This window comes from Pongo abelii, chromosome 14 (genome assembly GCF_028885655.2).
Source record: "Pongo abelii isolate AG06213 chromosome 14, NHGRI_mPonAbe1-v2.0_pri, whole genome shotgun sequence".
Taxonomy (NCBI): domain Eukaryota; kingdom Metazoa; phylum Chordata; class Mammalia; order Primates; family Hominidae; genus Pongo; species Pongo abelii.
In genome coordinates, this window is record NC_071999.2 from 21,755,895 (window position 1) to 21,779,726 (window position 23,832).

The following is a 23,832-nucleotide window of genomic DNA, read 5'->3' on the forward strand; positions in this document are numbered from 1 at the left end:
TTTCTTTTGGATAATCTCAAAACAATAAAGGCATTTAGTGAGTACAAATTTGGAAATCCCATTTTATTTTTATATCTATTTTCATTGTTTATCTTATTGTTTGAGACAGAAATTGTTACCATGTGATGATGATTTCCCTGTCATTTTACTGTACAAATATCTGCCTAATTGTAAAATTATGAATATAAAATTTTAATATTGTATAATCTTTCTTGGAGGATTTTGTTGTTGTTGTTCACAACACATACTGAATGTATTTCTCTGTTCGGCTTCTTTCTTTGAATGAATGATCTCCCAGCTTTAAAAAATATTACTGGGGCTGGGCGCAGTGGCTTATGCTTGTAATCCCAGCACTTTGGGAGTATGAGGTGGGAGAATCACTTGAGGCAAGAAGTTCAAGACCAGCCTGGGGAACATAGTGAGAGCCCATCTCTGCAAAAAAAATTAAAAATTAGCCAGGTGTGATTTCATGCCCCTGTAGTCCCAGATACTCAGCAGGCTGAGGCAAGAGAATTGCTTGAGCCCAGGAGTTCGAGGCTGTGGTGAGCTATGATTACACCACTGCACTTAAGCATGGGTGACAGAGCAAGACCCTGTCTTAAAAAGGAAAAAAAAAAAATTACTGAGAGCGGTGGCTCACATCTTTAATCTCAGCCCTTTGGGAGGCTGAGGTGAGAGGGTTGTTTGAAGTTGGGAGTTCTAGTCCAGCCTGGGCAATATAGCGAGACTCCATCTCTACAAAAAATAAAAATAAAAATAAATTAGCCAGGCATTGGTGGTGCATGCCTGTAGTCCTGGCTCCTTGGGAGGCTGAAGTGGAAGGATCACTTGAGTTCAGGTTTTTGAGGTGACAGTGAGCTCTGATCACACCACTGCACTCTGGCCTGGGAGACACAGTAAGACTTTGTCTCTAAATTAAAAAAAATATATATATATATATGTGTGTGTGTATATATATATGTGTTTGTATATATGTATGTGTATATATATTTATATATATGTGTGTATATATATGTATATATATGTGTGTGTATATATGTGTGTGTGTGTATATATATATATAAATAGAGAAGTTTGGGATTTGTTTCCCTTTTTTTGGGAAGCAAAGGTATGTTCTTTGGCAAAAGACCATGTTATTGTAGATGTCGTGTGTTCCACCTTGCTACATATTTTAAAAGATAGTTATTTCTGTTTTCATTTATGCAGAATTCAGTGATGAGGATTTAATGAAGCAGTGCATTTCAGAATATACAAGAAATACTTTAGTCAAATGCCAGGTTACAATCATCTAGTTATGTTTAATGTCAGTATTCTTTACCTTAAATACATTATATATTCGTGCCTTATTTTAAACAGATCTTTGTATAATATACACAATAGCTTATATATTATACTAATCTGAGGAATAAAGGTAAGAATATTTTTGTTACATGGTAGAAATTTATAAAGCAATTAGCAATGCTGATTTTTCTATACGACCAAATATGCAGCACAATCTTTGAAGTGTGAAGAGTTGTCTCTCTTCATTCATCCTTGGTTTTTCTGCCTGCAGCCATTATTGTAATCAAATGGTAACTTTATTCTCTGTGCTTTCTACTTGAGTCAGACTGTATTTTCTTATACCCCCCCATGCATCCCTTCTATTCACCGTTGCCATGGTATCATCTTGAAAACGTGGTAAACTAATTATGGGGTCCCCCCCTTTTATCTTTTTTTATTTAAATACTCACAAGTTTATATATTAGTACATTAAAACCTATGACCCTTACAAATCATTCCGGCTTATCAGAAAAATAAGCTTCAAGCCAAAGGAAAAAAAGTGCTTCATCACAGAAACTTAAAAATCAACAGCTAGCCAATCTGGCTATTATTTCGTGTTTAGCCATGAACATTTCTTAAATGGTAGTACACACACATTGTATTTTTACCTTCTCTTATGTTTGCACTTTAGATTGAGAGACAACTACCTATAGTATAAATAACTTCTACATTTTTATTTATTTAAATTTAGTTTTATGCTTAAAAATTGTTTTACTTGACAAGACACTGAATGAACTGTGTTTTCTGATCTATATCATGGTTTGCTTCTAGATTTTATTAAATTCTGTCTCTTCTAAATTGGAATAAGAAATCTGTGACATCATGCAACCAAAAAATGCTGAAAATAAAACTAATGTATTTTTCTTCTCCCAGATATCTTTTTAGAAAGAAGTAGATTTTACTTTTCCTCAAATAAATGTTTCCAGGCATAATGAAAAGCCAGATAGTTCTTTTGATCTGTGTAAGTTTAAAAGTTTTTAAGAAAAAGAATTTGGTATCGTAATGCAATAATAGCTAGAAGGTGTTTGATAAATTGGTAAAGATAATATTTCAAAAGGTCCACTGTTTCCCAAGAGTATGTCTATTAAGACCTAAGCTTTTCTTAAACTGTATTACTTTCAATTGCACAGTTTTTAAACACAGGCTTTGTTTTCCAAACAAGTAGTGAATGGTGGCAATATTAAATTCTTAATACAAATGCCCTCTAATAGTCTTAACAGTATGATTTATGGGCTTTAAATTAATAATATTAGACTTGTATAATTTTTCTTTATAAACAGCTATATCCATTTTGTAAAATTTTTTTTGAAATTATTTTTAGGAAAATAATATTTAATATTCGAATATTGCCTTAAATATATATTTTTGGTCACTGGAGAGTTCCTATGCTTTGCATAGTACCCAATCACCTTTTATCACTGCATTCTTTTTTTAAAAAAAATTTGTAGCGAATCACTCCATTGTGCTCAGAAAGCTGTATTGAGAAGTCATAAAGGATTTCTGTTTAAAGCGTTTGTTAAATACCCCTATCTTTTTCGTATTCATGGTTCTCCCCTGGAAAATTAGGTTTGTTTGGTGAAATAGGGAACAAATGGATAGGAAAGTTTAAAAAGATGTATATATCAACCAGAAATGAAAAGTTGAAACTATCCAAGACATGAAAGGGACTGGGTCAGGATAGGCTGAATGACCTTTTGCCAGTTATTGAAAATGAAATTTCTGTTTAGCTGATAGGTTGGATTAAGGTTTTTGAGTCAGAGTTTAGTACCTGGCTGTTACTTAGATTTGTTTGAACCTGTGACTTTTTTTTTTTTTTTTCTCTCCCCCTTAGTTTGCTATCCTTGATTTCACAATGACAAGAAAACCACAAAATAGATGATGCAGTATTTTTAAAACCAGAGACTTATGTCCCATTTATTTTATTTTTTATGATGTCTTAATGGTTCTTTTTTGCAAATGGCTAGGGAATGCAGCTTAGGGTGGAGTTGTGTTCGTGTTGGTAAGGAATGATGGTCATTAATGATCTTTTTAAATTGGCCATCATATTTTAGCTGAATTCCAGACACTTTACTAGGAGTTTGCATGAGTGGATGTAAAAGAAACAAAAGTTCACAACCTCCAAAATTTTGATTATGGCATTAAAGTTGGAATTATTAGTATTGAGTTCTCACTTATTGTTTTTTTCAGGCTGAAAAAATACACGCCTATTTTGTTTACATTTGCCAATTGGTATTACTCTTGCCCCTTTTTTCTTTGGGTAGAGGGAAATTATCAAAATTTGTTTTGAACCTTTAAAAGAAGGGAGCTTCAAGTATTGATTCAATAAAAACCAAGTGTCTTAATTGTAGAACGATGAAGTGATTCCATTGTTCAAATTCTTGAGGTGGAATGTGTTTGATTTTATGCCCTTGACCGTCCAAATTATTGTATAAATGGAAATACTGCTACTAAGAGTCAGCATAGTACATGTAATGATTTGAATTAATACAGATTTCTGTTTTAAATGTTAAATGGAGAATCTTCTTGTAGCATTTTATTTGTATTGCGTTAGGATATTTATTCTCTACTCATTTATAGTAACTCATTTTGTCTTTATTGCTTAGTGTACAGGATAAAGTCTAGGTTTTGACTTGGTTGTCTGCCTTTTGAATCCTATCTCTGCATTTTTAATATTTGACCTTAGTCAAGTCATTTAATCTTTTTAGATCTTAGTTTGCAGTACCCATTTTGCAGGGCTGTTGTGAAGATTTATAGAGAGTAGATACAATGGGTTTGGCTTTTATTTCAGGTTCTCAGTGAACAGGTAGTCAGGCTGTAACTCTGCTTTTGGTTCCTGCACTGTTCAGAATCAGTGAATAAAGTATTAAGCTTCCATTTCCTTCCTTTATGCTTTGTCTTTTCTTTGAGCATAAATTATAAAAAGGGAAAAGGAAACTGAAAGAAAGAAAAGAAACCCTGGAACAATTCTATGGTTATTTCGAAGAACAGTCTCACTGGTGAGAATTTAACAAAGGGACTTTTTTGTTATTGAGTGAAAATATGATCTTGGTTGATATTAAGTGCTATTGTTACTGAGATGATCACATAATACCATCAGCAGTATAAAATTTGGATTCACAAGTTTTTGGACAAGAGTTGTGATATTGCATCACTTAGTAGTCATAATTTATACTATAAATCTTCATTTAACATTTATTCAGCAGGAGAAATACCTGACCTGGAGAAAAAAAAAGAGCCTGTGTTCTAACCTTGGGGTATGTTTGTTATGTAAGACCTGTTTGTCAACACAGTCATTTGTTAATATTCCTGACCAGGAATTTTGACATGGCATTTGTAGAATTCCTCTTGAAATACAACGTGAGAAATTTCAAAATCCACAGTGTAAAACTCTAGATTGGAGTAATAAAGGAAAAGCCATAGCCACAATTATTATGAACTGCAAAATACTTAAGTTATTACTTTATCAGAATTTCTAAGCTGTTAAGCCAACAAGTAATTGAAAAAAATAATAATAATTCATTTCTAGATCAGAAACTTAAATTATGAAAAGAACTGTATTTGAAATTACATCGTTTTTCGCTATTTGAAGATACATCATTTATATTTTCGTTACACTCATTGGTCAAGACGTTAAGAAATAGTGAAAATGGGCAAAATCTAGGGAAATTAGGATCTCTAAAAAACAAAAATCTGTCTCAAGATTATTGATTCACCAAAATAAAGTACATTCCATGAATTTTAATTTGTTTTTCTTGTATCATTTTTTGGTATTGCAAGTTAAGTTGTGGACCTATTGGGCTGATTGTTTTCCTAGATGTGGGTCAAATTGCTTGTCTTATAGATATTATTGGTTTTCAGAACATTTAAACATTGAGTGTTTTAAAACATAAACTCGGAGTTCTTGTTATTAAAATTAAATAAATGTATTTATTAAAGCTTTTCAAATTTATATTAAACTGTTGAAAAATTGAAATTTTTCAAGTTAACATCCATAAATTTCCCATCATAAGAGCTTGCTTCAAAATTACCTTTGTCTTGTACAACTAAACTGGGAGATCCGTTCATTACTCATAAATGTTCAATGTAATGATTGTAGGAGACAATTCTGCCAGTATATTATATGGCCCTCAAAATTATTTAAAAACATTAAGATACATTCATTTGGTCTACCAATATATATTTAGTTATCCTACCTTTGTGATGCTGGTCTTTGACTTCTGGTAAGTATAGGATGGGACTTTGTCAATTGAGAAATTGCTTCTTTTTTTTTTTTTTCCACTTACTGTAGATTTTACTGTTTACAAATGATTTATATTATAGTTCTACTTTTTCTTTATCAGTCACGGTTTTATCACATTTGGCAATAATCACTGATAAACTTCTGGAAATCTTCAAAAATAATTTGCAATATCTGAAACCTTCCTTTTTAAATTAAGGCTGCAAGGTGTGACTGTTGTAAATCTCAAGGAACTCTTAAAGAGCGAGTTCAGTGGCGTGGGGAAATGAAACATTTCTGTGATCAACATTGCTTACTGCGTTTCTACTGTCAACAAAATGAGCCCAACATGACAACTCAGAAGGGACCTGAAAACTTACATTATGGTATGTAATAATTTAGGTGATAACTTGAAAACCCTGTACATCAGTCTTTACGTAGTTTTGAATCCAAAGCACTGATAATGAATAGTTGATTTTGGAGACAGCTTAACAGCAACTTAAATTCCGTAGATTCTCTGGGTCGAAGTACCCTTGTATGTTGTTTTTATAAATGTATTGCTTTTTGTTTTATTGTCTTTTTAAAATTTCATGCTAATTGAGAAAAGGCGTAGTTGAGAGTGAGGAGAAGCTAAACAGTGCTATAACAAATTTTAAAAAGAATAGACGTCTACCTATCGTGTCATCTGCAATTTTAAATGAAAATTATTTTTAGCAAATCATATTGCTAGGGAGTAGGTTGGGAGGAAGAACAAAAACCCTGTAGAAGCTGTAATTTTTTAAAAAAAATATATCATTTAAGATATAAATCTAAGAATATATAATAGTATTTCCCCGAAAGCAGTGTATACTTTCAGAGGGGATGAAAGGAGAAAAGGATTAATTTCATTTATTCACCTGTATATTTCTATACTTTATACACATTTGAAATTCTTTCCTTAAAATAGTCTAAAATATTTTCCTTAGTCACATTTTAAATTAGTGAAATTTAATGAGAAATAGGGATTTAGAACATTCTGAAGAAAGAGTATTTGTCTTATTTTAAATTTTTTGTGTTTTTTAGATCAGGGTTGTCAGACGTCTCGAACCAAAATGACAGTAAGTATTGGTGAAATGGAGCGCTAAATTGTGATTTTCATAATATGGGGTAAAAAATAATTAGGCCAATTTAATGTGATCATAATAGTAATTTTTTTTGTTTTTTGGGTTTTTTTTTGCTTTACTGAGACGGTGGAGTATTCAGCTGAATTATATTAATAGCAGAGACTGTCATGCATGCTAAATAATATAAAGGAGAATTAATTATAGCCTCTACTCACAATGGGGCGATAGACATAAGTGATATTTCAGTTGACGGATGTTTCCATAATAGATGCATCTTTAAGACAATGGCAGTAGTCTGTTTGAAATTAAGACAATGGCAATAGTATGTTTGAAATGACTGTATTTGTTCTGAAAGATACGAATAAGCTGACTGTAAACAGTTGAGTAGAAGATTGCCAGATAGGCATGAAAAGTAGGAGAATAATAGAGTACTAAGCACATGTGTATTTGGCAGAACTACTTACTAGAGCCAAACTTGAAGGGGATCTTTGGTGGAATAATGGAAAATGAGGCTAAAGGAATAGGCTGAGGCAGATTATTAATGGCTTTATGCATTTATTTTTCAAGTAGAGATCTGAAGATATATGTTGGTGGCTAGAATTTTTTGAGTTTAAAATTTTGGGAAATACACAGTGTGTCCTGGATTTTTTTTCCTCCAATTTATTTTTCTTTTGGTGTAATACATCAAATTCTACTTTTGTTAGCATTTTAAGAGTTTTATAGGTTGAAAGTGGCCATTGATGTTACTAATGACTACTAAAGATAAGAGGCAGTGCTTTTGCCACTGCCTGGCCTTGGCGTGCTGCATCTTACAGCAGTCACCAGTGGTGGATCCTGCTATTTCTGGCATCCTTATCCGAGGGAAGCTCTTTAGGAGTCATTTATTGGCAATAAAGTCACTGGGCTAGTTCTTGTTGTGTTACAAAAGAACAGATTAGTGGTTCCTAGCTCTGACTACTCATTAGAATCACCTGGCGAATTTTCAAAAACCTTCCAGTGCCTGGGTTCCAACCCAAAAATTCTGTATTTTTAAAAAGTTCTGGCTGGGCGCGATGGCTCACGCCTGTAATCCCTACAACAAGGCAAGTGGATCACCTGAGGTCGGAAGTTCGAGACCAGCCTGGCCAACATGGTGAATCTCCATGTCTTATAAGTACCGCGCGCTAACCGATTGCGCCACTGGAGCCACAAGGTGAATCTCCATGTCTACTAAAAATACAAAAAATTAGCCGGGCGTGGTGGCGGGCACCTGTAATCCCAGCTACTCAGGAGGCTGAGGCAGGAGAATTGCTTGAACCCGGAAGGCAGAGGTTGCCGTGAGCCAAGATCGTGCCATTGCACTCCAGCCTGGGTAATAAGAGTGAAATTCCATCTCCATTAACAAAACAAAACAAAACAAAACAAAAAAAGTTCTTTAAGATTCTAATATGTAACCAGACGTGAGAATCACTGATATAGATGAAAATTGGTATTTTTACATTTATTCTGTTCAGTGTTTGTTTTTGATGTTAATAGTTGGACAGAATCCTAGAAAAGTAAGAATACTTTTTCCACACCCCTCCTTATGGAAATAACATTTTAAAATCAGATAATTTGGAAGTACGTATTCACTTGAATTATCTGATTTTAATACCAGACACTTTTATCCATGCTGAGGGTATGAAAGATGATTACTCCCTGTTTTATATTTATTATAAGGCAACTATTAGCATGATATTAAATATTTTTCTCCTCCTACAGCACTTGGACCAAACTATGTGACAGAGGGATAGAGGGAGCATTATTAATAGGGAAGGATAAGTAAGGCTGCCATTGCAGCTGTTGCCTTTTGTCATATAAAGTCCTCTCCCATCTTTTCTTTGTAAGCTTTTGGAATCTTCTAATTCTCCACCCATAAACTTCAAAGGATAGGAGCTTAGCTGTATAATTTTGGGCAAGTTACTTCACTGTTCTTTTTGTGAGTTTCTTTATTTGTAAAATCAAGATGAATATAGTACCTACCTCATGATGAATACTAAATGTGGTGTAGCTGTTTTGTTCCAGACTTCATAGAGGCAGTACGTATAGTAAAGAACATAAACTTTGACATCAGATGAGTCTTACTTGAATCCTGATTTCAGAACCTTTGGCTCAGTGCCTCTTGCCAGGTTATATCACTTCTGAGCCTGTTTCCTCCTGTGTAAAATGGAAATGATAAAAAGTCCTACCTTTGTAGTGTTAGGAGTATGCAATAAGATTTGGTGCTTTTCATAGTCCCTGGCATCTAGCAAATACTCAACAGATGGTGGCTTTTGTCATTATAATTTTTTTTCTTTTGGGTCCTACTTCAGCATACACAAATAACTGGATCCTGCCTATTGACTAAAAAAGTAAAAAAGTTCTAAAAAACAAGTTTGGTTCAAGTGTAGATTTTCACCAAGTGGCATAGTTAATTGACATAAAGTAGTATTTGCAGAATGGCAAGAAGTGCAACATTGAGTAATCCCAGGACATCTGTGACTTTAGATCCTCTCTTCTGGGATTCCAGTTAAGACTGAACTTTCCTAATGCCTGGTATGTAACAGATACTGTTTGCTAAGTTATTCTTTCCATTATACAATGGTGGAAATTGAGGCATAAGAGATTGAGTGACTTGCCTGACGTCACACAGCAGTAGCTTTAAGTATAGTTGACCCTTGAACAACATGGATTTGAACTGCATTTGTCTACTTCCACATGGGTTTTGTTTTTTTTTCCCCAACCAAACTTGGATGGAAAATAAAGGATTTGCAGGATGCGAGTTTGAGGGCATACTTTTCATATGGGTGAGTTCTATAAAGGCTGACTGTGGGAGTTGTGTACGCAGATTCTGGTATGAGGAGTAGGGGTAGGGGCATTGGTGGATGGTGGTGGTCCTAGAACCAGTCCTCCACATATACTGAGAGATAATTGTGCAGTCAGTCTTCATTCATGGATTTCAAATTTGCCTACCCACCAAAATTTATTTGTAACCCCTTAATCAATACTTAAGTGCTTTCACAGGCATTTGTAGATGTGCAGAGTGGTGAAAAATTTGAGTTACCCAATGTGCATGTTCCCAGTTGAAGTAGAACAAAGCAATGCTGTGCCTTTTTGTTTCAGCTCTCATACTGTAAACAAGTGTCCTTTTCTTAGTCTAATTAGTGTCAGGGTGTTTTGTTTTTGTTGTTTGCATTTTTGTGTTTTTTTGTTGATGATTTTTGTTGTTTAGAAGGGCCAGCAAGTGTGTTGATTGAAGTGCTGTCTAGTGTCACTAAGAACAAGAAAGCTCTGATGTACCTTATGGAGAAAATACTGTTGGAAAAGTTTCATTTAGGCATGAAGTTATAATGTTCTTGGTGTAAGTTCAGTATTAATGAATCAACATTATCGTACATCTAGAAAAAGGAAGAGGAAATTTGCCAGTCTACCCGAGTGCTATCGTAACATCTCTAGTTTGTGGTACAGCTAAGGAAAAGATAGAATAATGACTAAACTTATGGATTCATGAGATTATGACCAATTTTTTTTTTTTAAAGCATACTGAACAGCTTTCAGCTCACAGGTTAATCGGGGTTAGGAAAATGTTAAACCGTTCTTGGCTATGTGAGAGCTAGCTGGCTTACACATTTTAAGGCAATGTGGTATGAAAAATGTTAAACTTGAAGTTGAGGTGAGTTTTGCAGATCAAGATACTATGGAAGAATACCTACGAAGTGTTATACAGGGAAAAGATTACATGGAAGAGCTAGTTTTCAACACTAATGGGACTGGCTTATTTTTACGAGGTCATTGGCATATAAACCTTTGAAATGCCCTTGGCCTTAATTCATCCAAAGAGTGTGCAAGCTTGTTATTGTATACCAATGCCAAGGACACCTTTCAATGCAGACTCTTGATACACAGAGCTCAAAATTCTTGAGCACTTGCAGGGGAAAACCTGAAGCGTGTATCATTTCCATTGGAGGTGGGACAAAAAAGCATGGTGATGCCCAAAATATTCTGGAATTGGTTTCATTGCTTCATCCTAGAGGTTGAACACTATCTTCAGGGTGAAAACTTAGCCTTCAAAGTTTTATTACTGGATAATGCCCCAGTTCGTTGCTATGAAGAACTTGGAAGTGCCCATCCCAATGTAGGAGTTCTTTTCGTGCCCCCAAATACTATGTCTCTTCTCCAGCCCCTCAGACAGGGCATTTTAAAGGCTTTCACAGTGTACCACATGAGGGAGCTTTGTAACAAGGCTTGTGAGGCTCTCGATGCCGACAAGGAAACCATCATGGATAGACTCCTGGAAGCAGTCACGATATGCATCTTCTTGATTATGGCGACACAACCTGGGGGCAGTATAAAGCAGGCCATTGATAACTGTTGGGAAGATGTTTGATCAGACTGAAAAGGTGTTAAAGAAATTATAAAGAACAATGTTAAAAACATAATGTGCATCACACAGCAAATGAGCATAGAAGGCTTTGGCAACATGAAGGAAGGTGATATCAGAATGGAATTCTGTCTTGGGAAAAATTGTCAATAAAATAGAAAAATGTGGCCCTATGCTTGAGCACAGTCTCAATTTTAAGCGCTACTGAGAACATGCCTTGAGATGCTTAAAGGATCTGAGGTTAAAAGCTAAGCTGCCAAGGCTGACACAATTTTTGGAGCCACTTTGGGTAAGAAAATCACTGACATTGTCAACAAGGCACAAGAGCCAGTTCTACAACCTCGGTTTTCATGGGGCACATCAAGGTTGAGAGGTCAGATCACACAGTGCAGTGCCTCATCACACATTCTGCAGCTCCATCCACAGTGAAATTTTATTAATGTTTGTTTTGTTTTTGTGACAAAGTCTAACTCTGTCATCCAGGCTAGAGTGCAGTGGCAATATCTTGGCTCATTGCAGCCTCCGCCTCCCAGGGTCAAGCAATTCTCCTGCCTCAGCCTCTAGAGTAGCTGGGACTAGAGGGGGGCGCCACCATGTCCGGCTAATTATTTATTTATTTATTTATTTATTTATTTTTGTATTTTTAGTAGAGACAGAGTTTCAGCACGTTGGCCAGGCTGGTCTCGAACTCCTGACCTTAGGTGATCCGCCTGTCCTGGCCTCCCAAAGTTCTGGGATTACACATGTGAGCCAGTGCACCCGGCCAGCTTTTGTAAAACTTTGCTTAATTTTTGTTTAATATTTTTTAGGATTTTATTTGCATAAGGGTGTACAGTAAACAGTATGTGTTCACAGTGTTGTTTACTCTGTGATTACTGTACAATGTGTGAAGTGCTGTACAGTGTGCATGTGCTGTGTGAGTGCTGTACAGTATGCATGTGCTGCATTATATCTGTACTGTTTGAGTTGATCTCAGTACAGTAGTGTATTACACAAATATTCTCTAATGAAATAGTTTTATTATAAAAAAATACTGTATGAAGTATCTTTAACAAAATTATGTATTTATCAGTTGATGAAAACATTGCGACCAGAGGCTTACAGGAACGTAATCTTGTATTTCCCATTGCAGCAGCGGTTCAGTAGTCATTGGGGCAACTGTATAGAACACAACTATTCCGAATTATGTACCTACATTTTCTCCATATCAATAGATGATGTGGAGAGTACCTTATTTTTACTCCCTTCCACTCGTATCTTCCACTTATTTCAGATTTTATTTATGTGGGGTTTTGTCTTGTTTGCGATGCAAATAATGCTACAGTGAACTTAGTGTGAAATATCTGAGAGACTGCATCTGTAGAATAGGTTTCAGAAATTGCCATTGCTGGGCCACAGGAAATACACAACTTAAAGTTTGAGGATATCTTTGGTAATTGTTTTCGTTTTTCTTTTCAAATGTATAATCATATTTAAAGCCATTTATCCAGCAGAGGGAGCGAGAGTATCAGAGAGCCATAATAACTGTTAGATCTTCTTTTTCTGAAATAAATTTAAAAGTGCCCAGGTATTTTCATAGTTCAGGTTTGCAACCTTGATTTTGTACTTAAAAGTTAGATTGTCTTTTTATATTTTTCTAAAATCATTCTGATGGTATCCTTTGAAGGTGATATAAATCTATAGAATGAATAATTGCTACCACTTAGCTAGTAGTTAGGATAGATACATATTGATCCTTATAGATTAAGAGTATGGTGAACATAGTGATAATAGCATAATTTGGTTATCCTCTTCTGCTTTTGTGTGTTCCCTTCTTAGGACTGAAAATCCTTCATTGACACCAGAAAGTATTGAAAATTAGACGTAAAAATAAAAATGTTTCTCTTTGCTTCTCCGTAGGGTTCAGCACCACCCCCTTCTCCAACACCTAACAAAGAGATGAAGAACAAAGCAGTTCTTTGCAAACCTTTAACAATGACAAAAGCTACTTACTGTAAACCTCACATGCAGACCAAATCTTGTCAGACAGGTAACTTAGGACAATGTGACCTACATACTTCCCCATACCTTCATCTCACCTAATGAAATACATGCTTTTCTTGAATGACACCTCCAGGATAGATTCATTTGGTCAATTTGTCATTTTCTGTTGATTTTGCTTACCTGATTTTAGATATTACCTGGAGAATACAGCATCTCATTTTAAATCATTATGATCAAGAATACAAATTATGTCAAAAGTGAAAAAATACTATCTCGAAAATTTCCTTGGGGTTAAGACTACTAAAATTATAATGCCTCCTCTGAGAAAATCATCTCTTTGCATGTGGTTTGTAATGGTAACAGTTCTGTTTCCTTCCTGTCAGAATGAGATGAAATTATTCAAATATGTATTTTTTTAATCAAATTTACAGTGTTATCTGTGTATTTTAATTATTTGATTAAATAAGCCTTTGGGGGAGGTTGTTGAGGAGAGTATGGTAGGGTATCTGGAACTACATAGTATTTTTAAAGGATGTTTTCTTTCTTAAAAAAAAAAATCCCTAAATTCTGTTTGTATTTTCTGTAAGTTAGAACAGCTGCTACTTTCTTTTTTGTCCTGTTCTTTTTAAGTTACCCAGCTTGTAAAAACTGGGAACTTAAAAAAACAAAAGGTACTGAGGTAGTTAAATTTTTCTTTATCAAATTATTTTAACATTGAGCACCTGTATATAAGTGTTAGTTAACATTGCTCCTTAAATATGTTTTGTGTTTTTAGATGATACTTGGAAGACAGAATATGTTCCAGTGCCTATCCCTGTACCTGTGTATATCCCAGTTCCTATGCACATGTACAGTCAGAATATTCCTGTTCCTACTACAGTTCCTGTTCCTGTAAGTCACATTTTAAGTTCTTTCTCATTTTGAGATTTAGCAGGCACGGTTGGGAAAACAGTGTACAGTTGACCCTTGAACAACAAGAGTTTGAACTCCATGCATCCACATATGTGGATGATTTTTTTTTTTTTTTCAATAAATATGGGCGGCCCTCTGTATTGGCAGGTTCCACATCCGTGACCAAACACAGACTGAAAATACAGTATTCTGCCTGTAATCCCAGCACTTTGGGAGGCTAAGGTAGGTGTATCTTCAGCCCAGGAGTTCAAGACCAGCCTGGGCAACATGGTGACACCCTGTCTCTACTAAAAATATAAAAATTAGCCAAGCACAGTGGCATATACCTGTAGTCCCAGCTACTTGGGAGGCTGAGGTAGGAAGATTGCTTGAGCTTGGGAGATGGAGGCTGCAATGAGCCATGACTGCACCACTGCACTGCAGCCTGGGCTATAGAGCAAGTCCTTGTCTCAAAAAAAATAAAAATAAAAAATTATTTGAGGATGTGAAATCTGTGTAGAAGGCTGACTCTAGGGGTGTGGAACTTGAGTATGCATAGACTTTGGTATCCATCCACAGGTGGTCCTGGAACCAATCCCCCAGAATACTGAGGATAACTCTAGTTGCAGTTACTAGTTTAGTGACGCTAATAAAACCATCTTTACCTTCTTCAACAGTTAACTTAGATTTAGTTGAATCTCTGTTGTCATGATTGATTGCTTTGTGTATAGTATGTATATGTTCATCCTCGAAAGTGACATTTCACAGATGTCTGCGCCTGCTCTATGCATATTAAGTTTTATATTTGGGTTCATTTTCAAAAGGAATATTTGTGGGCCATGTGCAGTGGCTCACGCCTGTAATCCCAGCACTTTAGGAGGCTGACATGGGCAGATCACCTGAGGTCAGGAGTTCAAGACCCGCCTGGCCAACATGGTGAAACCCCGTCTCTACTAAAAATACAAAATTAGTCAGGCGTGGTGGCGCATGCCTGTAATCCCAGCTACTGGGGAGGCTGGGGCAGGAGAATCGCTTGAACCTGGGAGGCAGAGGTTGCAGTGAACTGAGATAGCGCCATTGCACTCCAGCCTGGGCAACAAGAGTGAAATTCCATTTCAAAAAAAAAAAGAAAAATATTTGTGAAGCCATAAGGTTTAGAACTGAAACATAGAATTTCATATAAAATATTATTTTATCCCAAATCACTTGCAGTACTTAGAAGAACACTGTGTCAGGGCTTGGCTGTTATAGTCCCCTGGGGGACAGAAATACTTCAAAAATTATTTTTCTTTAATTTGAATTTCAAAAAGTAGATGCCTGTATTCTAGGCTTTCTTGTCACAGTTAACATCTTAGTTTTGTATGTGTTCTTTTCAAAGCTTTTATCCAGTGTGATATTACAAAGTAGATCATGTGTCAGAGTAATTTTTAATTTGGAAAAATACCTTTTAATGTTTAGTAAACCTAACTCAAAATGATTTGGTTAATTAGGTGCCAGTTCCTGTTTTTCTGCCTGCTCCATTGGACAGCAGTGAGAAGATTCCTGCAGCAATTGAGGAGCTAAAAAGCAAGGTTTCTTCAGATGCTCTTGATACAGAGTTGCTTACAATGACGGATATGATGAGTGAAGACGAGGGGAAAACAGAGACTACCAACATCAACAGTGAGCTACACTAAATTATACCTTGCGAATAAGTATTGTTATAAATACCTTGGTTATTTATAAGTATTGTTACAGTACTTTCCAAGGCATATCATTTTGTTTCAACTTATGTGGGGGTGAGGAAAGCATTGTAACAAAAATGTATTTTATATTAAGAGATCTACACCATATTTAGCCAGGTGCCCTCAGACAGATATCCAAAGCAGGAATTTGGTCTTTGGTCTCTGTTTTAAGCAGGATTTGACTCGTAAAATTAACTCAAAATTATTCCTGTTAATGGAGTAGTGCAGATGCAAAACTATAATAACTTTTGTAGTAGACTCTAATAATGATCAAAACTCTTATTTTGTAATAGTTATCCCTAGTTTTTTTTTTTTTTTTTTTTTTTGAGTTGGACTCTTGCTCTGTTGCCCAGGGTGGAGTGCAGTAGCATGATCCCGGCTCACTGAGATCTCTGCCTCCTGGGTTCAAGCTATGCTTCTGCCTCGGCCTCCTGAGTAGCTGCAATTACAGGCACGTGCCACCATGCCCAGCCAATTTTTGTATTTTTAGCAGAGACAGGGCTTCACCATGTTGGCCAGGCTGATCTCAAACTCCTGACCTCAGGTGATCCACCTGCCTCCCAAAGTGCTGGTATTACAGGTGTGAGCTACCACACCCAGCCCCTAGTTTTCTTTTATTGCTTATACTAATAAAATAATTTGCATTATCTAAACCAGAGTTTATCTTAACCTCTGTTAGGGCAGTGGTTGCGCTACATGGTATAACATGATGAGTGTGTTGTGGATGATTCTAAGTCACTTCGAATATTTATTTTCCACCCTTAACCCTCTCTTGATACCCAGAGTCCTATTTCAACCTTGAGCTAATTCTTACCCTTACCCTAGAGTACAATCAAAATACTATAATTTTCTCTGGATTTAATAATGAGACAGTGTTTTTGAAGCACTGTGGTAAGGAGTTGTGAAATTAATTTAGTGGGTTGCAATCAGTGTTTTTGTTTAAGAAAAGAAAAACCTAAGTGGAACAGGGTAAGAAAAATGACAGTGTGAATCCCTCATAGAAAGGGTAAGTATTATTTTGTGAAACCAGTGTGTATACAGATGTCTTTCTGTTCCCCACCATCACCTTGCAGTATGTGCTGGATAAAATGCATTTCTTACCATGATTACAACACAAAAACACTTGAAAGCAACTGATCGAACCATTAAAAGGCAGTTGTTAATAAGCATATATTGAACGATTTGAGAAACCTGGGTCAAAATTCAAACAGTATTGAAAACTACAGTTGTCTACCCTCATTAGTTTATTTTTGACAAAAAATTGCTTTTAGAAATACTTTACTTGTTGAAGTTGTTTTACTATCAAAGCATACCTATTAGCTTTTGAAGGGAGTCTTCCTGTAAAATTTATAGGATTAAAAGTTTTCATGTGCTTGTGACTAATTATAATTATGAGGTTTATAGTGGTTTACATTTTAAGATAGTTATATATAAAATATGCCCTTTTCTTTTGTGACATTATAAGTATTTTTTTATATTGCATTTAAAATTAAATGACTTGCTTTTGCCAGATTAAATACAGATACCATTGGGGTTTTCTGTTTTGATTGCTAAAGATAATATGGATTGATTTCAGGTGTAATTATTGAAACAGATATAATTGGTTCAGACCTTTTGAAGAACTCTGACCCAGAGACACAGTCCAGCATGCCTGATGTACCATATGAACCAGATTTGGATATCGAAATAGATTTTCCCAGAGGTACTCAAAACGTTTATGACTATGGAATTTAGTTATGGAGTCAACTGTGGTTATGATCATTTACCATTTGATGTTTGTGTCATTGCCTTTTAGCAGTGTTCATATTTTTTATTCTTGTTGTTATTTTTAAACTCACCTTAACAGTTAACTTCATATTTTGTTGTTGTTGTTTTTTAAAAATCCACCTTAACAGTTAACTTCTGGAATGAGATCACTTGATCCCAGGAGTTCAAGACCAGCCTGGGCAATATGGTGAAACGCCATCTCTACTAAAAATATAAAAATTAGCCAGGCGTGGTGGTGCATGCATGTAATCCCAGCTACTCGGGAGGCTGAGGCAGAAGGATTGCTTGAGCCCGGGAGGTAGAGGTTGCAGTGAGCCGAGATTGTGCTACTGCACTCCAGCTTGGGCAGCAGAGTGAGACCCTGTCTAAAAAAAAAAAAAAAAAAAACTTGTAGAAGTAATTCATTATAGAAAGTTTAAAGAAGTGTTTGTGTCCTTTTTAATTTAAAAATATTGTTAGCGTCTGGGTGCAGTGGTTTATGCCTGTAATCCCAGCACTTTGGGAGGCCAAGGTGGGTGGATCACCTGAGGTCAGGAGTTTGAGACCAGCCTGGCCAACGTGGTGAAACCCCGTCTCTGCTGAAAATACAAAAATTAGCTGGGCATGGTGGCGAGTGCCTGTAATCCCAGCTACTGGGGAGGCTGAGGCAGAATTGCTTGAACTCAGGAGACGGAGGTTGCAGTGAGCCAAGACTGCACCATTGCACTCCAGCCTAGGCAGTAAGAGCAAAACTCTGTCTCAAAAAAAATTATATATATATATAATATATATAATTTATATATAATACATAAATATAATTTATATATAATATACAAATATAATTTTATATATAATATATAAATATAATTATATATATTATATAGTTTTTATATATATTATATATATATAGTTAGGTTTTTTTAAAGATCCTTTGAAAATTAAGTTCACCTTCAAAGGAAAAATTATTTTCAGGTCTTTTGTAAAATAAGTGTGCCCCATTTTTCATTATTTTCTTAATCCATGGATGGCTGATGTGCACACTGAGTAGAATGTAAAACATTAGTTTTTGGAAAAAACATTTAATAGATTGAATCAGATTTGTACCAAGACCATTTAGATCTTGTAATTGGATTTCAGACTATAATAATTTTTCTGGTATCAAACATTTTCATGAAAATTCTGTGTTGATATTCATTTTATATATGTTTTTAGGAGTTTGAACAGTGTTTGTCAGAATTCACAAACCATGTTAGGTACAATGAGTCATTTACTCCCCAGCCCAGCCCAGATTGTCCCCATGTACGAATGCTGGTTTACATCCTGTGGTTAGTTCTTTGTTGGCTGTGTTTATGTAACATAACCCTGTGCTATTTCATTTAAAATAAAAGTTCTGATTTGGTTGTCAGCTGCTGAGGAGCTTGATATGGAAAATGAATTTTTATTACCACCTGTTTTTGGTGAAGAATATGAGGAACAGCCCAGACCTCGATCTAAAAAAAAGGTACATTCACTTAATAGCCTATATAACAATATTTCTCTATAGGCAAACAAGAATACAGTGTTCTTTTAGTGTGCCTGAGAATATGGGAACATATTTTGTTTTCTAGGTTGGAAAATAATTTATTTTCTATTAATATAGAATATAGTAATTTATTACTACTATTTATTACTATTTCTATTTATATAGAAATAGTAATAATTTATTACTACTTCTAAGTAATAAAAATATCTCAGATTTAGTTGATACCTCAGCTAAACTTGTCTTGATACAAGGTCAAAATAGAAAACAGTTGCTAAAGTAGTAAGTTCAGTTCTTTGACAAAAATTTAGACTTTTCTAGGGAGCTGTTTTTTCCACGATTATTTCTGATGGGATTATCAGCGAAGTTGAAGTACACAGTTTATTATTTCTGGTCTCTTTTAGGCATACCAACACACATAGAAAGACATGCTGGACAGTTTGATCATTCAGGTAGACCAAATCTACATGCCATTAACAAGTGTAATTGTTATAATATTCTGTCAACTTTCTGTGTTTCTGACTTCCAACATAAAGCAGGTTTTAAAAATACCTTAAGAAAGCTTTCACAAATTGTCCCCAAAAGAAAGGAAAAAAACCTGAAAAGGGAGAGAATACTTGCAGTAGAATGAAGGTGGACTTCTGCTTGACACCAAACACAACAATTAACTCAAAATGAGCCATAGACCTAAATGTAAGAGCTAAAAATATAAAACTCTTAGAAGAAAACATAGGCCTAAATCTTAATGGCCTTATGTTAGGCAGTTTCTTAGGTAAGATACCAAAAGCACAGGGAAGAAAAGGAAAAATAAATAAACTGGACTACATCAAAATTAAAAACTTTTGCATTGCAAGCAATGCCATCAGGAAAGTGAAAAGGGGGCCAGGCACAGTGGCACCTGTAATCCCAGCACTTTGGAAGGCTGAGGCGGGAAGATTGGTGGAGCCCAAGAGTTTGAGACCAGCCTGGGCAACATAGTGAGACCTTTACAAAAAATAAAAAATAAAAACCAGCCAGGCATGGTGGCACGTGCCTGCAGTCCCAGCTACCTGGGAGGAGGATCGAGGCTGCAGTGAGCTATGATCATGCCACTGCACTCCAGCTTGGGCAACAGAGCAAGACCTCTCCTCAAAACAGAACTCCAGCATGGATACTTACCTGGCAGGGGAGATACCGTGATTACAAAACTCTAGCATGGGTGACAGAGCAAGGCCTTGTCTTAAAAAAACAAAAATAAAACAATAAAATAAAATAAAAAAGTGAAAAGTACTTAAGTGTCACTCTCTATAAGGTGGAGTTGTTGAAAAGTTCCTCAGTTTCTCTGTTACAGTAATATTTAGATTATTAGTTTATTGTCATATTTATTTTCTCATCATTGGTGACTCTCGCCACAGAATTTAATATGATTTTGTTGCACAAAGTGATTTATGTAGAAACATCCCATTTCCTGAACTATTAACTGACTGTTGTCAGATTCAGGAATACCAGTCAGTTCAAAGCAAATACCTATATTTCATTTTTTCTTTTCTAATTTCATGACAGATTAAACAAATAACTATATTTGTAATTACAGATGACCCTTGTACAATGCAGTGGTTGGGCTCTGATCCCCCCTGCACAGTCACAAATTTGTGTATAACTTTTGACTCCCTCAGAAGTTACGTACTAGTAGCCTACTCTTCACTGAGCCCCACCCCTGCACAGTCAAAAATTCATGTATTACTTTTGACTCCCTAAAAAGCTAACTACTAGTAGCCTACTGTTTACTGGAAGCCTTGCTGATAACAGTTGATAAACACATATTTTATATGCTACATACTGTATTTTTATAATAAAGTTAGCTAGAGAAAATGTTATCAAGAGAATCATATGGGAGAGAAAATATATTTACGATTCATTAGGTGGAAATAGATCATCCTCATTGTCTTCAAGTTGAGTAGGCTGAGGAGGAAGAGGAGAGGTTGGTCTTGCTGTCTCAGGTGGCATGATTGGAAGAGGTAGAAGGAGGTAGGAGAGGCAGGCACACAGAAAAACGTGTCCAAGTGGACCCTTGCAGTTCAAACCCATGTTGCTTAAGGGTCAATTGTAATTTGCCTTTGTTGAGAGATGTCTTGTATAAAGTAATGAAATAATGTAGGCTTTAAAAAAGATATTATTATGGTGTTTTTTACTAATAGGGAGCCAAGAGAAAGGCTGTGTCAGGATACCAGTCTCATGATGATAGTTCTGACAATTCAGAATGCAGCTTTCCTTTCAAATATACGTATGGCGTAAACGCATGGAAACACTGGGTCAAAACTAGGCAACTTGATGAAGATCTTCTGGTATTAGACGAGTTAAAATCTTGTAAGTGTTTTAATTTTGTTTCTCCTAAGTCCTATTTAAAATCAAGATTTCTGTTATTGAGTACCTTTAAATTTAAAAAACATAAATGTAACTTAAAATACCTGTAAGAGTGCATTTTATTTTACTTCAGAGCTCTTACAAAGAATAACGTCAGAAAGTTTCTTAACCTTAATAAGACACTAAATAATAACAATTATTTTTTATTTTATGTATTTTTAGCTAAATCAGTAAAGTTAAAAGAGGATCTACTCTCTCACACCACAGCTGAGCTTAACTATGGGTTAGCTCATTTTGTCAATGAGATCCGACGGCCAAATGGAGAGAATTATGCACCTGACAGCATCTATTACCTTTGCCTTGGAATACAGGAGGTTAGTAATTTGATGGCTGCTTTCAAGTATAACATTAATAAGAAAAGTTGTGGTAGTTCTTGTTCCTGTAGCATTATGGAACCTTTATTGACTTACCAAGAAACACATCTACAAAGTTGTATATTTGCCACCATTTATATATAAATGATAATCAGGACGACATTCTTTCCTTACCCATTGCAGATAAATGAATTCACATTATAAGGCATGATATGTAGCCACATCTGGCTATAGATCCATGCTGATCTACATGTAAACAGAAAAATGTCATAACTCTGTAAATAGGTCTGTTTCACTGTATGCTTCTGATGTGTTTCTAACTTGTTAAATAGTATAACTACTCATTAATTCTTTGGCTATTTCATAAAAAGAGATCATTCTTTAGGGGTAAAGATAAACTTCATCCACATGTCAATGAGTTTGTTTTCTACAGTAAACATGGAGATCAGCTTTAAATAATGACCTCTAGTTCTGAACAGATTCCACAGATTTGTGCCCAGAAGTCAGAAAGAATCTCCAACTTCACATCCTATGTATTTTGAAATATGATTGATGACAGGGGAGCTCTCTTCAGAGTTTTGTTTGTAGGCCTAAAAATTCATTTTATTTTTCTAACAGGTGTTAGATAATGAAATAAATCACTGAAGAAAACTAGAGTTGTCTTAATTTGTGTTTTATTTACTTTTTCTTTAGGATAGAAATTTGCTTAAGATTCTGTAAGTGGTGGTGCAGATATATAGTGTACGGCTATAAATCGCTATATTCAAGGACCATCATATATCTTGCAGTAGCAACCTAAAAGATACGTGAATAGGTTTACTTTTTTCTTATTCTCGTTTTATAGGTTTACGTGTACTTTGAGTCTCATGCTTAGATGATAATATAGGTCCACCATTCCACAAACCTCTGAAAACCAGAATTTTTTTTCATGAAAACACACTCAACAGTAAAACCTAACTTAAAGGATTGTGAAGCTGTTGTTGTCTTATTACTCTTGGTGTTAATATTCATCCATAGAACATTAACCATAGAATTTACTATAGAATTGTTAATGTTTCTAAACAAGTACAGAGTGTTTACCCACACCACTCGAGGAATATTAATGTATTATAATTATGTACATGCCCTGTTTCCCCTGTAAAATCCAAACAATGATGAATTCCAAAACATGTGACTCCAGTGGTTCTGGCTGAGGGGTTGAAGACCCATGTGTGTATTTTCCCTCCTCCTCTTTTATTATACCTAGGAGGGAGGGGGAGAGTAGGAGTAACATTTATATTGTACCAGGTGTAGATGAAATTGTCTTGGTCCTCTAGTTTCAGAACAATTTATTTAAGGAGAACATTTATATTTTAGAAATAATTCTGTTATCTAGATCAACTATTTTTTAAAGTGCTGTAGAGAGCACTAGCGTTGTGCCATATCAACTCAGCAGGAAGAGAGAGTTTGAGTTCTAGGCTCCTCTTGTTTTAATTCATTCCTACTTTTTGGGGCTGTGTTTTGGGGTTATGTATGGAATTTCATTTAGAAATTTCATTTCTGGTAGAAACAAGGCTTAAAAACGTCTTTAGATAATGAAACTTTTAAAATCAATAAAAACAACAAAATAAGGGGTTCTCTGCCCCACTGATCTCTAGTCTACCTAGTTCCTTCCCTAAGGACATGCTTTTTGCTCTTTTAGCTATTTCCCCTGGCATTACTTGAAAAATATAATTGATTTTTATATATTCATCAGTTCATTATTAGTTCTAGTAGGTGGTCTTGTTTTGTTATTTTTTAAATATATCTTAGAATTTTCTATATACACAATCATGTCACCTATGAATAAGGACAGTTTTACCTTTTTCTGATCTTTCTTTGCTTTGCTTTACTACATTGCTTGAAACCTTCCCCCATTTTTCTCTCCTGCCACCCAAACCCTAGTCCTAGTACAGTGTTAAATGGAATTAGTGATAGCAGAAACTCTTGCCTAGTTCCTGATCTTAGAGGAAAGTATTTTGTCTTTGACCATTAAGTGTGATGCACTCTTTAGGGTTTTTTTTTTTTTGGTAGCTTTCTGTTACCAAGTTGAGGAACTTTTCTTCCATTCTTAGTTGACCGAGGATTTTTTTTAACTTTTTATTTTGTTGCTGAGAGTTTTTTTTTTTTAATTATAAATGCTTATTGAATTTTGTCAACTCCTTTTTCTGCATCTATTAAGATACGGATTTTTCTTCTCCTATTAATAATGGTATG

General features: G+C 35.2%; 1 protein-coding gene across 11 annotated transcripts in view; it reads left to right on the plus strand.

The window, feature by feature from the left end:
* ZMYM2 (zinc finger MYM-type containing 2) overlaps positions 1-23,832 on the plus strand; it is a 222,667-nt gene that overhangs the window by 181,724 nt on the left and 17,111 nt on the right. For all 11 annotated transcript variants that reach the window (XM_054528713.2, XM_054528714.2, XM_054528715.2 and 8 more), the window contains 9 exon segments: positions 5,757-5,922; positions 6,599-6,633; positions 12,917-13,046; positions 13,776-13,891; positions 15,382-15,553; positions 17,192-17,317; positions 18,768-18,862; positions 21,058-21,226; positions 21,446-21,597. In XM_054528713.2, coding sequence (XP_054384688.1) covers positions 5,757-5,922; positions 6,599-6,633; positions 12,917-13,046; positions 13,776-13,891; positions 15,382-15,553; positions 17,192-17,317; positions 18,768-18,862; positions 21,058-21,226; positions 21,446-21,597 — 1,161 coding nt within the window.